The following is a 14,194-nucleotide window of genomic DNA, read 5'->3' on the forward strand; positions in this document are numbered from 1 at the left end:
TTCTTGGGGTTTTTTGTTGTTGTTTTGGTTTTGGGTTTTTTTTATTTTGTAATTTAGGGAAAACTGTATAGCTGATTTGGGGATTTTTTTTGATATCTTCCTTGTTGGTGTTGAAAATGTCTTTGGAAAGTTTCAGATTGAAACAAATACTCAATTTAAAAGTATCTGAATAACTCCACATTCTTGAACTCATCTTCCAAAAATGGAATCAGTAAGTATATCCTGACCTTCACACTCTGGGATATTACAGTAATCAAATCTGGTAGCAGGATCTGTTGTGTAACACCAAGGTCCCTTTTCATCGTTATCAGGATTTCTGCAGTAGTTTTCCTCCAGTCCTGCATTGGGGTACTTTTCAGGTGTGTAACTGGAAGAGAATTTAAATGGGATTAGAGAATAAAGAAAGTGACCCAACTGTTCAGATGAGGACTCTAAAAATGAAATCTTTATCTGAGGACCATTTTGTAGATGTTCTTCATTAGAAGTCTCATTGTTACTGTGGGCCAATGCTGAAGTCCATAGCTATACACTTCATGAAATATAGCGCCTCTAAGAGCAGTCATGTCTTTAATACTTGCATTTACTCCAACATTCAATTTCCAGTAATTTCTGTGCAGCTGAGGTACTATGCAGCATGTAGGGAACAGTCTCCTCTAGTACATGTTCCCTGGGAGGTAACAATGAGAAGGTATTTGCTGAAATATGAGAGTTATCAGAAATCTAAATGCTGTGCCTTCTCAATAGGAAGTTATCCATAAAGCAAATTGGATGTTTTTCATTAAGTACAGGAAATACTGCCCTGTTAATTGTGCATTCACTGATAAAATGATGTACCTCTATCTCATCTGCAGCATGTTATACCTCTAGCCAAGAGAAGTTCTTGCCCTGATGTGATTAATGGGAAAATGTTGTTTCAGCAGAATCAGGTGTTTCTGTCTAGTGTTTTACTTTAAGGTAAGGACCACAAAATTTAAATGTAGCTGCCAAGGCTGACAATACCTCTATTGATCGTGCAGTCCCAATTGCAGGTCTCTGAGTTTCAACTCAAATTAGAGAATTATCTTATTCTAGATAAATATTAAAAATATTTTTAAGAAGACTTTGAACACCAAATTGCTTATAAGACTACTCAGCACAATTTCAAATTTTTGCAAAATTTCAGAAAAACACATAAAGATGTACAAAAAAGGCCTTACTTTGGTTTATGGGGGGTCTTATCACCCCACTTCTGACAGGGTACACCTTTCTGAGTTTTGGCTTCTGTTCCTCTGTAATCCACGCCATTTCTCTCCTTGCATTCTAGAAGATAAACTGAAAGTATATATGCCTCATTAATCAGTATCATGACAAGATTTTAGCATATACAAAAGCCATTTTCATGTTAATACAGTTAAATACATTTGATTGTATTTTGGCTTTCTTCTGCCATCAAAAATAGTCAGCCCGTGTTGTAAAAGCCTGCTTCTAATCAGGTGTCTAAATTGGATTAATTAGCTTTGAAAAATTCATGGGAAAGTCAAAAACATTCAAACCAGAATTCCAGAGAAGTGTAATGCAGCCCAGTTCTTCTGAGATAAAGCTGTAGTAGATTTAAATAATAACCTTTTGACATTTAAATACGCACAATAACAAATTAGAAACACATTCTCTTTTCATTTTCTCCTGTGATGTTATTACAGTTATACACAGCAATTAAAATCATGCCTTAAAAGAGAGCCACCAAAATTCAGCCAAAGAAGATAACAGAATTGCAGATAAGTACACCTAACATTTTATCAGCTTAAGTAGGCATTTTTTTTTAAGTTCTTATAAATGTGGATGACATTGTTTCATTAAAGCTCACTACACGATAAATGAGATTAAATTAATTTATGATATACTAAAACAATAACAATGTGCTGTGCAAGACAAATTTGGCAGTAGGTTGAAGGTGCACATTATATATGCTTTCATATTCTTAGATTTTGGAACTTAATAGTATCTTTATTTAGAACAAAAAAAAGTAATAGGAGTGAAAGAGTTAGCAATGAAATCCTGTCAATATAAAGTCAAGTGGAATTTTAATGCCGAGGTTTTTACTGGTAGCATTAAAAACATTTTAAAAACCTTAGAAGGGAGTAATCATAACCTTATTACATACTTTAAGATTTTCCTAGGAGGAGTAAACAATCACCTTTCCCAGCAAAGAGCTGGTGACTATATGGGGAGAAGGGGCTTGTAAGGTATGACTCTGCCAAGGCATGTCTGAAGGAACTTGGATCTTGGCATATTCCCGTAGAGCTGCTATGTCTGCAGTTCAAGGGACAGTCACTATCAGAAATATGTCTTCTGGTTTGGAAAACTAAGCAGAAAACTCATTTAACATTTCTTTATACACAGGACATATTTCATCAGCCATTTCCTCCTTTCTAGTGGTAATAGAGCAATAAATCTTTTAGATTGTGACCTGGCTTGTCTCATTGTCTTCAATAGTTTCCAAATCAGATACTGTGGAGACCCAGTTTTGTATAAGCTTTTCTCAGCATTAAAGTTATGCCAGAACTGACATACAAGCAGAAGATTAACAGAGATCTGGAAAAATAATGCAAATTTTACACAGACTTTTCTTGTCAAAAGTGAAAAGAACTAATATTTAAATCTGAAATAAGGTCCAGCTTTTCTGTGGCCCAGTAGGTAGTATAGATTTGCATTTATAGATGTATCCTTAGGCACATCTTTATTGTAATACGTATACATGGGCAAGTTTACTCTAAAAATTTAGCTGGAAGACACTTATCCCTCAAACAATTCTGCAGTAAATTAACATTAACACCCCCCCCCCCCCCAGCTGAGCATTGAATCAGTCAAGTGTTGACTCATTTTGTTTGTGAAAACTTTTGACCATATATATAACCTTTAGGGCTTTTTTTCTATCTGACAACAAATAACTGTCTTTGATCCCCACACTCTATCCATGTTCCTTGGGTTAACTATTTACAGACAGATATGTGGATAACAATTTCCAAAAGTTAGGTATAATTCTATAACTTTTTCTATATGCCGGAGAAGGTTAACTTTCTGTTTTATAGCATGTATCATAGAAAAAATAATTTTAAGAAATTAATTTTATACTAATTGTCATCCTTTTCTTTAAATGCAATGAAAAAGAGGTCTCATGAAATTATTCCTTCAACCAAAAAACAATAAATATACAAAACCATTTCAACGATAATATTGCTAAAGCGTCTGGGCAGGTAAAAGGAATTTCCTTGAAGAATCAGGCTGCAACAGCTGCTGGAAGCTGTGATGTGATCTGTTTAGGTACCAGCTACATTTTCACATCTCTCTGTGACAATAGATGTTATCATTAAAATGGACACTTTATTATTTGAGACTCTCTGCAATGAACAGATGAGCAACAGAGGAAGTCATTTGACACGTACACAGTAGACTGTGGCTTTGATGTTTATGATACCTAGGTTCATCTTTTATTTTCTGTAGACATATGTGCAAGTTTTGGACATTTTGGTTACGTAAAACTACAGTTTTTCAAACCTTTACTGATGGGGCTCTGTTTTTCAGGAACATAAAATCCATGTTTATGACCTCAAAATGCTAAAAAAGATGCAGTAACAAATCCTCTCTGAAAATTACAGGATTTTATCCAGGTTCTAGCCTCAGCACATACAGGGGTTGTCTCAAAAATAAACAAGAATCAATCTATTTCCTGATCACATTACTGAAGAAAAACAGTAAGGATTGTTCACATTCAAATGATCTGTTCAGTCTTTAAACTTTGTTGCTTGCCAACAAAGTTGGCATTCAGATTTTTTCCTACAACAGGATCTGCAGAATATTATTTAATTATGACTCAGGGAAATTCTTGCAGGTGCTACACACATACCATCATGTTATCCTATAAGTCTTTGTAGGTCAACACAAGAATAAGGATGCATTTTTCTGGAGCTCTTTGTATTTCTGGAATTCAGATATTTGCAGTCTAATTATTGTGATTCTTGATTTTTGGCTAGATACTGGCCTGTTGAAACCACTGTTTGATTTTTAGGAGTTGAGGAATTGGTTCGTTTGTACTTTTCTGTACCTTTCTTTGTTGAAGGAGACCAATGTTTCGGTAGAGACTAATGTTTCAGATTTCTGAATATTCTCAAATGCATTAATATTCTTTAAAAAGCTACCAATCAGTAAACAGTGAAAGACAGACGGTAGTAATTATAATCAAAGTTTACCACGGTAGCTTATATCTGAATGTTCAGCAAGGAGCTCTTTTCTCTCTTGTGTATTACTGAAGTTGAGAGCACCACAATGAAACTTAGGCCACATTAAAATTAAAACACATTCTTTCTTATTCAAGGTGAGGCTCAAAGGGCTCCGGGCAGCCTGTTTGGATGTCTGTGCTTACTGCAGGGGTGTTGGACAAGATGGCCTTTAGAGGTCCCTTCCAACCCAGACCATTTTGTGATTCTATGATTCTATGGTCCTGTGATTGCCTGTATACAGCAACAGCTCTGTGCTTGATTATGTAATTCAAAAGTAGTATTAAAACCTGATAGTTTGTCTGCATCTGGCCTAAGGTGATAGATTTTTTTAAAGAGATGATAAAAATCAGATAATTGCCATTTCTTAAATGGAGTCTTCCTATTTTCAGAAAGAATAGGAGGTGAAATATGATTCAGTCAAATAATCCTCATCTCTGACAAAAATGATCAGAAAAGAGAAACATGTACAGAAGGAGAATACCATATCAATTCACCATATCAATCACCATATAAATTAATTATACCATCAAAATAAAGATTAGGATAAAAGTTTCACTAAATTTATTAACCAAAGAGTGTAAACATCATATGATGATATATGAATTCTGTAAAAACAGATTTTATTTTTTCTGAAGCATAGTTAATACTCTAATATTTTTGACAACATCTGCAACTGAAATTAAGTTGACTTGAGTCCCACCTAAGAAAACTCTGAATTTTCTTTGGTGACACAAATGAAATTATTTAACAGTGTCCATCAGTTTTCCAGTGGGCAAAGAACTATCTCAGAAACCATTGCTCCTTATGGAGCCTTAGCAGAGACAGAGAAGATGCAGCTGTAGGTTACTGGCTGGTTTCAAAAAGAGAGAAAGGACTCTCAAGCATCTCCATTAAGTCTGGAACCTTCTGTACTCTTTGAGCAGCATTGTTCTTTTCTGCCTGTGGACACCAGGATATAGGGAGAAGGAAAGATACTGGAGTACTGATCTGGGAGAGAAAAACGGTACCACTGCTGTCTGGCAAAAAATGGGTGTTAGGTAAAGGCCAACCTACCCACTTCATCTGACCCTGGGAAGGCTTAGCCCCCATTTACAATAGGGTTATGTAAGTCTCACTGGAAAGCATATATCAATAGTGTTAAAAAGACATAGACATACTTCTTTTTTCATAAAGAACTGCATTTGTTCTTCTGAATAGCACTGCTGTTTTGCTGTTCTCAGACAATGTTAAACACTGTTGTTCTTTACTGGTGAATAAGAAGGCCCTGTTGAAATTAAAACAAGAGAGCAATGTAAGGAACAATAGTTGAATGTGAGTATTACTTTTCTGAACAACTTTTCTAGTATTCAGTTGTAATTGTAGCAAGCACTGCACTTCAGTGGTATTTAAGACTGGGTGATGTTTCATGAATCACTGAACACCACAGCTCCCATTTTCAGGTGTGATTTATACTTATTAAGCCTTCATATCAAGCTTACAATGAAAGTGAGATAAATGAACAAATTACGACAAGGCATAAAACCCAAGGTTTATAACATTCCAGACAGTCCAGAGAACATACTAAAGAGTATATATGAACAAAAGAACTTGATCTTATTTAAAAATATGTGCTCATTCAAAAAGTGAGATATTCTACTGTACTCAGCAGTTACCAAGGAACACATAAAATGCAGCAAGCCAGGACCTTAAGCTGCCTTGTGATAAATGTTCTGAGTTGCTGTGTGTGAAACAAAGTAAGTACTGTGGAAAACACTGCCATCTTAATTCTCAGCAAGTGAAGTGAAGGCTGTAAATGAGCAAAACTCGAGCAGATGGTGTAACCTTTGTAATAGCATCTAAGGGAAGCTCCTGAGAGACTAACTAATTTCTAAAGCTGCATTTTTCTGAACAAAAGGGGAAATAAGAAGTAGCAACATGACATTCGGTGGCTACATGTAGACCAGTAAGGCAAATACTGACAAAGATCATTCTGTAGCCCTGTGACCAACTGGTATGGTTTCATAGCCTCCACTTTTTAGATTTGCAAGGCCTCTCCCCAGAGGAGAGGGGTCACATCTGGACTTGGTACTGGTAACCACATCCAGTCTGGGGAGTGCTGGTTGTCCTGGGTCAAAACTACACTAGAGACTCTTTCCTCAAATTCAAGCCCAACTCTTAGTAATGTCACATTTTAAGTAGGGATATTGCTAATGAGCATGGCCCAACACACTGTCAAAGGGACCAGTCTGAATTATTCAAGTGTTAATTTAACTAATTGGTCTGAAGCATGAATAGTGCTGACTTGCTCTTAAAGGTTTGCCTAATATTTACCTTCCCTCCTCCAGATCCTTCCCTGCCAGGTAGTGCCTGTTCTTTATTGATTGTAAAAGAATTCATATAATTAATCAGGGAGGCAAAGACAAAACATTCAGTGTCAACTGATGGTAGGCAGAGGCTAAGGAATGATACTATGTCTGAATATGCCTCAAGAAGGAACAGTAATCCTTTGCAAACTGTAAATATATAATCTGAATATACAGACTTGCCCTTTCTGCCTTCCTTCCTACCCTCCTGAGCCAAGCTCTGGGCTCTTTTTGTGATTTCTAGAGAGGGGAGTTGGATCAAAGGCAACGGATGCTACTACACTCAGTCAGTCAGCAAACCCCTGTCATCCTTCAGGGTTACACCTCTTTAAAATAAGTCTCATTTTCCATTGTGAGCTAAACCATAAAATGATAAAATACATTTTAAAAGTCAGCACTGGGGTATCCCTGCCTTGAATAAAAGCTTGATGGAGAATGAAGTAATGATAACAGTCCTGCATACAGTCTACTGAGTTCAAACAGGTATGCTGCAGAAGTGGTAGAACAGAAACTCATGAAGATTAGAAGAGGAAACCTCTTAGCCTCCTATGTGAGGACTGCCTCTCACTGCAGTAACAGGCATCTCTCCTCAGTTCTCCAGCTGCCTGCTGTACTGCTGAAGGTCAATGGCTCTGAGGCAGAAGCCTGAGTGAAAACCTGTGGTACAGACTGGTCAGCGTCTTTTGTGCTTGTGAATCCCTTGGGCCTTGTTAAATATAAGTTCAGAGTAAGGGCTTGGCTGGAAGTAGGGTTTAGGATCATTAAGGTTTATGTGGCCATCTCTTTTTCAAAGTAAGTAAGTCAGTCCATAAGTCCAAATTCTAGTATCATTCAGAAAAAAAATAAAAAGGGTGTATTTGCAAGATACTAAGTAATGCAATGAAAATAAACAACGCCACGGTTGCTGGCCTAAATTTCTCTGGTTTTGCTGGCTTCATCCATATGTCCCAGGCATTCTGTTTCTGTATACCTTTTTGGTTTTCCAGCAAACCTCAGACATAAATACTCCTAACTAATCCCTCAAAAGTTCATAGTACTGATAAATAAGGAAAACTGAGGTGCTGGAGGGAGTGCAGAAGAGGGAAACAAAGCTGGTGAAGGGCCTGGAGAATAAATCTTATGAGGAGCAACTGAGGGAACTGGGGCTGTTTAGTTTGAAAAAGAAGAGGCTGAGGGGAGACCTCATTGCTGTCTACAACTACCTGGAAGGATGTTGTGGAGAGGTTGGTGCTGGTCCCCTCTCACAGGTAATTAGTGATAGAACAAGAGGGAATGGCCTCAAGGTACAACTGGGTAGGTTTGGACTGGATATTAGGAAGAACTTTTTCACTGAAAGAGTGGTCAGGTATTGGAATGAGCTGCCCAGGGAGGTTGTTGAGTCACCAGCCCTGGATGTGTTAAAAGGTAATTTGGATGTGGTGCTTGGGGATATGGTTTAGGGGTGAACCTTGTAGGGTTGGGTTATTGGTTGGACTTGGTGATCCTAAGGGTCTTTTCCAACCTGAACATTTCTGTGATTCTGTGATTATCTGCAATGAAAAATATATATGGGAACCGGTGGAAATTACCTGCAAATAAATTTATTCTCAGTTTCGCATTTCTCTGCACATTCCTCTTTACTATTTGTCCTATAAATTTGCTTTTTTGGGTTCAGCAGCCAAGCTCCTTCTGTTTCCACATAGCTGTCTAGTATGTTTCCTTGCACTAAAAGGAAAAAGAGAGAATGAGTTAAAAATGTGAATGCTGACGTGAGGGTTTATTTCAAACTTTCATGTTAAATTCTGTGTCACCTTGTTGATAAACATTACTATTTAACTGCTGGAATAATGTGTCAATAGTAACAAAAGATTAATAAATCTTGCCTTTCTAGTATGGTACTGCATAGCACCACTGAAAACATAAGGCAGAGTGGTGGCTTGAACCATGTTTTGCATAATTCTTAAAGTCATAATGAGTAACACAAACTTAGAGTAAAAAATAATGAGAACAGAGAAGATGACCCAAAGAGAAAAAAAAAAATAAGGTGTTTTAGAAAGCATAACGAAAATATTGGTCATCCATCTTTAGAAGAAAGTGGTGAAATGGTCATCAAGATGGATGTGAAACAAGGATTGTTCCTTGCAGATATCTATCCCATAAAATGACTTCAGTTTTATCAGCCACTCCTCAGCTCCCCCTGTTCAAACGCTCTTGTGAGAAACAAGCCATTCTCAGGTGGTTATCACTATGCTCATGTTCAGTTTGCTATTTTTGTAATAACTCTGTACAGGACTTAATGATCAAGGCAGCAGACGTTCCCCTCCATTGCAGTGAATTTACACAAGGCATTAAGTTAGTAAACAAACTCACTTAACAACTCTGGGCTCCAGCTGCAAGTGAAAGATACAGGATACTAAAAAGTATAGCCATTTTTAGCAGTAAACTCCAAAAACATACAGTCTTTCTTATATACTTTTATACTTTCTTTTGCTGTTACAGCCATCTCTGAATACTTAGTTATAGTCTACAGCACTCTGACTTTTATGGCTTTCAGCTGCAGTGTCATGGAGTTGCAGGAGTCCTGTGATTTTTACAGTTTCTTTATCAGATGAGCATATAACTCTACTGACAAAGTTACCTGTTCTGCATAGCTTCCACTTCAGACAGACAGTTGGCCCGTGGTCTGTCCTACTCTGTGCCCTGTTTTTGTCTGGCTTTATGCTGCTGTTGAATAAAAGGCATACATGGTATGAACCAGACCCTGAGTTCTCACTGATGCATTGCAGTCATGCTGAAGAAAGGGACTTCTCTCCATCTTTTTCTGACCCTTCTCTTTCTCAGTCATAGCCCAATGCCAGCAGGAGGGACAGTGAGTTACTGCATGTAGACTAGAATGAATTTGACTTTAAGGGTTGTCAATTAAACAGTGTGCATCAAATAAGAAGATAGTTTTTACAGGGGAAAAATATATTCTATATAATATATTTTATATATATATATATATATAAAAAATATATCATATAGATTATATACATATTCTATATAATATATAGAGAATATATATATTATAGGTTAAATGAGTTTTGAGAGAAATCGTTATACTAGGCTGTATTATATTTTTAATATATATATATATATACACACATACATATATATATATATTATAGGTTAAAATCACATCACAGGTATGCTGCAATGCATTCTACCAGGACAAGAGTTCTTTTTATGATACAGCATCCATGCAACTTTAAATCCATTCTGTTTGGATACTTTGCAATAATATTGTCATTATGATTATCAAATTTGATTTTTAAAATATTGACAGGGCCATAATCGATTTGTGTATGAAAAATGTTTCTTCCTCTTTTTTTTTTTTTGTTATACTTACACAGCAGGGCATAATACTTAAAGTGAAAAAAAAAGATATGCAAGATTAATAAAAATGCAATAAATTTTCTTGCTTTCTATGGAATTTTTCAGTGTTAGAAAGACGTATTACTGTCGTATTCAGAAATGCAAATATTTACAACCATGTGATAAAGGATTTGCAAACAAAAGCAGAGCGTTGCTGACAAATGCCCAAATTCTATCTATTCCTCCCCCACATATATTTTCTACTTATTAGAGAACTGTATTTGATTTGAGTGAGGCTATTCTTCTGAAAAAAAAAATAAATGAAGATGATAATTCTTAACATTAAACATCTAGATACATGCTGGGGCATGTATCTAATAGTTCTAGCTAAAACCTACCAATACATAACAACTGTTTCCTTTTTCGTGTTTTAAAACAAGGTATGCAAAACGTACTTTATTGAGGTTTTTTATACATGTTGGCGCACTTGTAACTATGTTTTTAACTGCAATCACAACAAGATGTGGACTGAAAGAAGATGTGCCGTCTGAATCTCATAGCTCCTTGCAGTTTTTAGGACAGAGAATAGTTCTTGTAAAAATTGAAAGTATCCGGCAATCTACTATATCCAAAAAGATAGATGTAAAGAGGTTTACCCGGTTCTTGTGTATCACAAATTATTTCATACCATCTTCCACAAAAACAGTCTTGTAGCACCAAAAATTCTGCAGAAAGTAAAGCTGACCAGATTTTGAACTTCCAACCACATGCAATGACAAATTTCCTGTTAAGATTGTGGCTATGAAAAAGATGGGAACTCTAGTGCGCAGAAACTTTTTTCCTCTTTTTTTGGTGATTTTTTTTTGACAATGTATTTACAAATTGTAAAACAATCAAAATAAGGGTCAGAGTACTTGGTAATGACAGAGGAAAGCAACAACCCCAGGATGAAAGGCTGATGAGAACAGACAACCATGTCTGGTATTACGCCTTTGATAAGACACTTTCCAAATATGCCTCCGCTTCTGGCCATGTGTCATGTTTGCAGGGAGCCGTTAGTTCCCCACTCAGACAGCAAGGCTGCTGCTCTTCTGATATCTCTAATGAACACAACACTGGAGAAACCACAGCTCTCACTTTGTTTAACAACTTGCTAGCCAGCAAGTCCCAAATCCATTATTGTCCAGCGAAGTGGTGCTGGAGTGCAGACTTACCTTCACAAATAGAATTTGCTAATGTTTGGCCCCCATCTTACCCAGGAAAGTGAAAGGCAAAGGACTCTTACCTGAGCTGAGCAGGAAAAGAAAGAGAAAGGCAGCTTTTCTGGGCCCCATTTTGGCCCAGCTGGAGGGTGCTGGAAGTTGTGTGTGTCAGTGCACAAAGTTTTATTGACTTACACTGGAGAGAGGCAGCATCAGACAAACAAGGAAGTTAATCATTCTCCCACGCTGTGACCCTCTTTGCCATGGTGTGGCCATTCAGGCAACCTTGAATTGGATGGATTACCAAATCAGACTCAATCATTTGTACCGGATGCTTGGAAATTTAAAGGCACTCTCCTGTTTTGTGGGGCATATTTCATTTTCAAATAGTTAGGTCTTTCTCTGCTAGAGAATATACAGAAATGGTGTTGGAGGAAAGCATGGGAAATCATGTATCCAGGTAGAATTCGAATTGCGTCGGACACTAGAGTCCAAGTGGAAATTTCTACCATTCATATCTGCATTGATTTATAAGGACCAACTTGCATTTAATGTCAGAGTAAACACGATTATCAAATCCAGATAATATTAACTCTGAAAAGTAGTTTAATTTTACTTTTTTTTACAGAATTCAGTCTCACCTTCCATTTCTTTGTCCTTTTTTTCTTCTGTTTTGGAGGAGCATTTAGAGTTTATTTGAGTTTTATAGCATAACTTTAGGCTTAAGATCCAAAGATAGGTATTTAGTATTCTTCCTTAGCAGACACTTAACCTTACACTGCATGCATAAACTCATCCAGTGAGGGTGCCAGACTTTGCTCATCCATGTGTTATCCTGATTTCAACATCAGATCATTCTGCATTTCCCAAGTGGCCTTTGCCTTGGAAAAGTTGCACTTGAATGTTAGGTCAGTGGTGTTTCTTTAGAACAACTTTTTGAAGCAAATGTGCTAGTGACTCCCCAAAGGCAGGAGGAGGCTGAATGTTGGATGAGCAAAACAGGCTTGAATAGGCACTTCTGTGTCATGCAGTTCAGTCTTCTGCAATTAAAGGCAAAAAGTTCATAGAATCATAACCTCCCTCTAAAAATTAGTGAAGCTTCCCACGTCTTTGTTGCCTCACTCACTTTAAGAAGAAATTCATTGGATTGTACCAAGGGCTTGGGATAAAGCTAGAGGTTCAGGAGTAAACGTGTGAGAGATTAACTGCTGCTTTACAGATTATGTAAAAAATCTAGGGCTGATCCTGCTTGTATTTTTCTGCTATTTGTGCTGTAAACCCAAGTTATTTGGTGGTCTTCTGTGCTTGAAGATGTTTTAATGCAACTTGTGAACACATTTGTTTCCAAACTGTCCTGGACATGTGAACACACCTTTGGCTACCAGTTAGCTCGATCTGCCCTCTGCAGCAAAGGACAGGATATCTGTAGAGGCTTAGGAGGCCACTAATAAAGCAGATGAGCCCAACTGGGAACCAAGTGTTCTTGGGCTTGGTTCAGGAAAACACCTGAAGAGTGACAGGAGGAAGGTGTTGGATACTAAGGGACTGAGTTTATTGGGTTTTAGGAACAATTGCTCATTGAGAAAGGAGGATTAAATGAAGTAGCAGATCACAAAGAATTCCTCACTAGCAAGCAGGCTTTTGAGAACTACTCAAGTTTGGTTTAGCCCCACCCATTTTTAACAATCTTAATCTCATTTTCAATTCTCACTCCAGATCCGAGGTTCCCTCCACACTCCCTGGACAATGTCTTGTCCCCAGCCACAGCCAGCATGGCTCATTGGTCCTCTTGCCTTCTTCCCATCAGATATGATCAGATTATGTTTTCGTCTTTACTTCAATGTAAAATGTAATTTTTTTGCACAGTTCTGCCCTCTATAACACCTCCAGCACCCTTCTCCATCCTTTCCTGTCCCCCACTTCTACTGAAGTGTTCACTGGCTACTGTGTTATGGTACATAGCTGGTGGTGACACTGAGACAAAACCTACATATGAGGGTTAAATGCAGCTGTTTCTTCTGCACAGAAGAGGTTTGGAAAGCCTTGAGTTTTAAAGGAGTTTGTAAAACTCTTAAATGAAAATAATGTTTTAGAGATTTTAATCAGACCAGGAGCTAATTGTGGTAGCCAAAAGTGTGTTAACATGTGTCCAGGATAGTTTGGGAACATCTACATGCGTTGTGCAAGCAAGCACAAGCTACAAGCTTTCTCATGTTAAATGTCTACATACACTCCCTCAAGTCTATAGCAATTGCCACTTTTAGGCCTGGGTCAGGTTCTTCTCTCAGTCTCATTGCCTTGAATCTGGTTAAAATGCACTTACTTCAGCATGGATATTTCTAATTTGTGTCTGGAAAAAGGAAAGAAAACTTGTACTGCCATTTCTTTCAAAGGTGACAATGCAGATTTGGAGAAATATTATTCATCTTGTCTTAATGAATCTGATCCCAGAAAAAATTACTTTGTGATATTGTCAGCAAGTCATTGTGGTACAAAATTGCTCATTCTCTAAGGTTTCCACAAGAAAATGTCAAAACAGAAGTGTCTTTCATCTGCCAGACTGGTGTTACTCCCTACTGTATTGTTACAAGGATATGGCATCTCAGAGCATCGTGTTAGAAAGGCTCTCTTGAAAACTTTCAATTTATCTGTCTCCTTTTGTGTCTTTTCTCTTTTCCTTCATAGATTCACACAGTGTCTAAATCTTTTCTTAGTTCTAGTCTTGTGGTGTTTGTTCTCATTTATTTGACCACTGTGAGGTCTACCATAGGTGGAAGTTTATCAGATCTTATTTCAGAGTCAGAGTACTTTAGTTAGCACAGTGGTTAAAATATAAACAATAGTAGAAGGCTTTTTAAATAGAAGTTGACCCTTGAAATTGGATTTACTGTAAGGTCAGGAAAAATCCCCTGAAAAAGGAATTGCATACAATGTCAGAACACAGGTCACACCTTACTGAATTAATTCACATAATTTCCCTAAATTTCAGAGTCAGAAAAAAATCAGAGAACAGCCACTCTACATTCGACTTATTTACTAAGTGAAGAAAGGACCAATAGTA

The 14,194-nt window shown here is 37.2% G+C and overlaps 1 protein-coding gene across 1 annotated transcript in view; it reads right to left on the reverse strand.

Moving 5' to 3' along the window:
- Positions 1 to 11,265, reverse strand: part of PLG (plasminogen) — a 31,061-nt gene extending 19,796 nt beyond the window's left edge. The window contains exons 1-5 of the mRNA XM_054399295.1: positions 11,217 to 11,265; positions 8,167 to 8,302; positions 5,414 to 5,520; positions 1,197 to 1,311; positions 228 to 367 (exon numbers count right to left, since the gene is read on the reverse strand). Coding sequence (XP_054255270.1) covers positions 228 to 367; positions 1,197 to 1,311; positions 5,414 to 5,520; positions 8,167 to 8,302; positions 11,217 to 11,265 — 547 coding nt within the window. The remainder of the gene's footprint in view (positions 1 to 227; positions 368 to 1,196; positions 1,312 to 5,413; positions 5,521 to 8,166; positions 8,303 to 11,216) is intronic.
- Positions 11,266 to 14,194: the final 2,929 nt, after the last annotated feature.

The sequence above is a fragment of the Indicator indicator genome, chromosome 2 (assembly GCF_027791375.1).
Source record: "Indicator indicator isolate 239-I01 chromosome 2, UM_Iind_1.1, whole genome shotgun sequence".
Lineage (NCBI taxonomy): Eukaryota > Metazoa > Chordata > Aves > Piciformes > Indicatoridae > Indicator > Indicator indicator.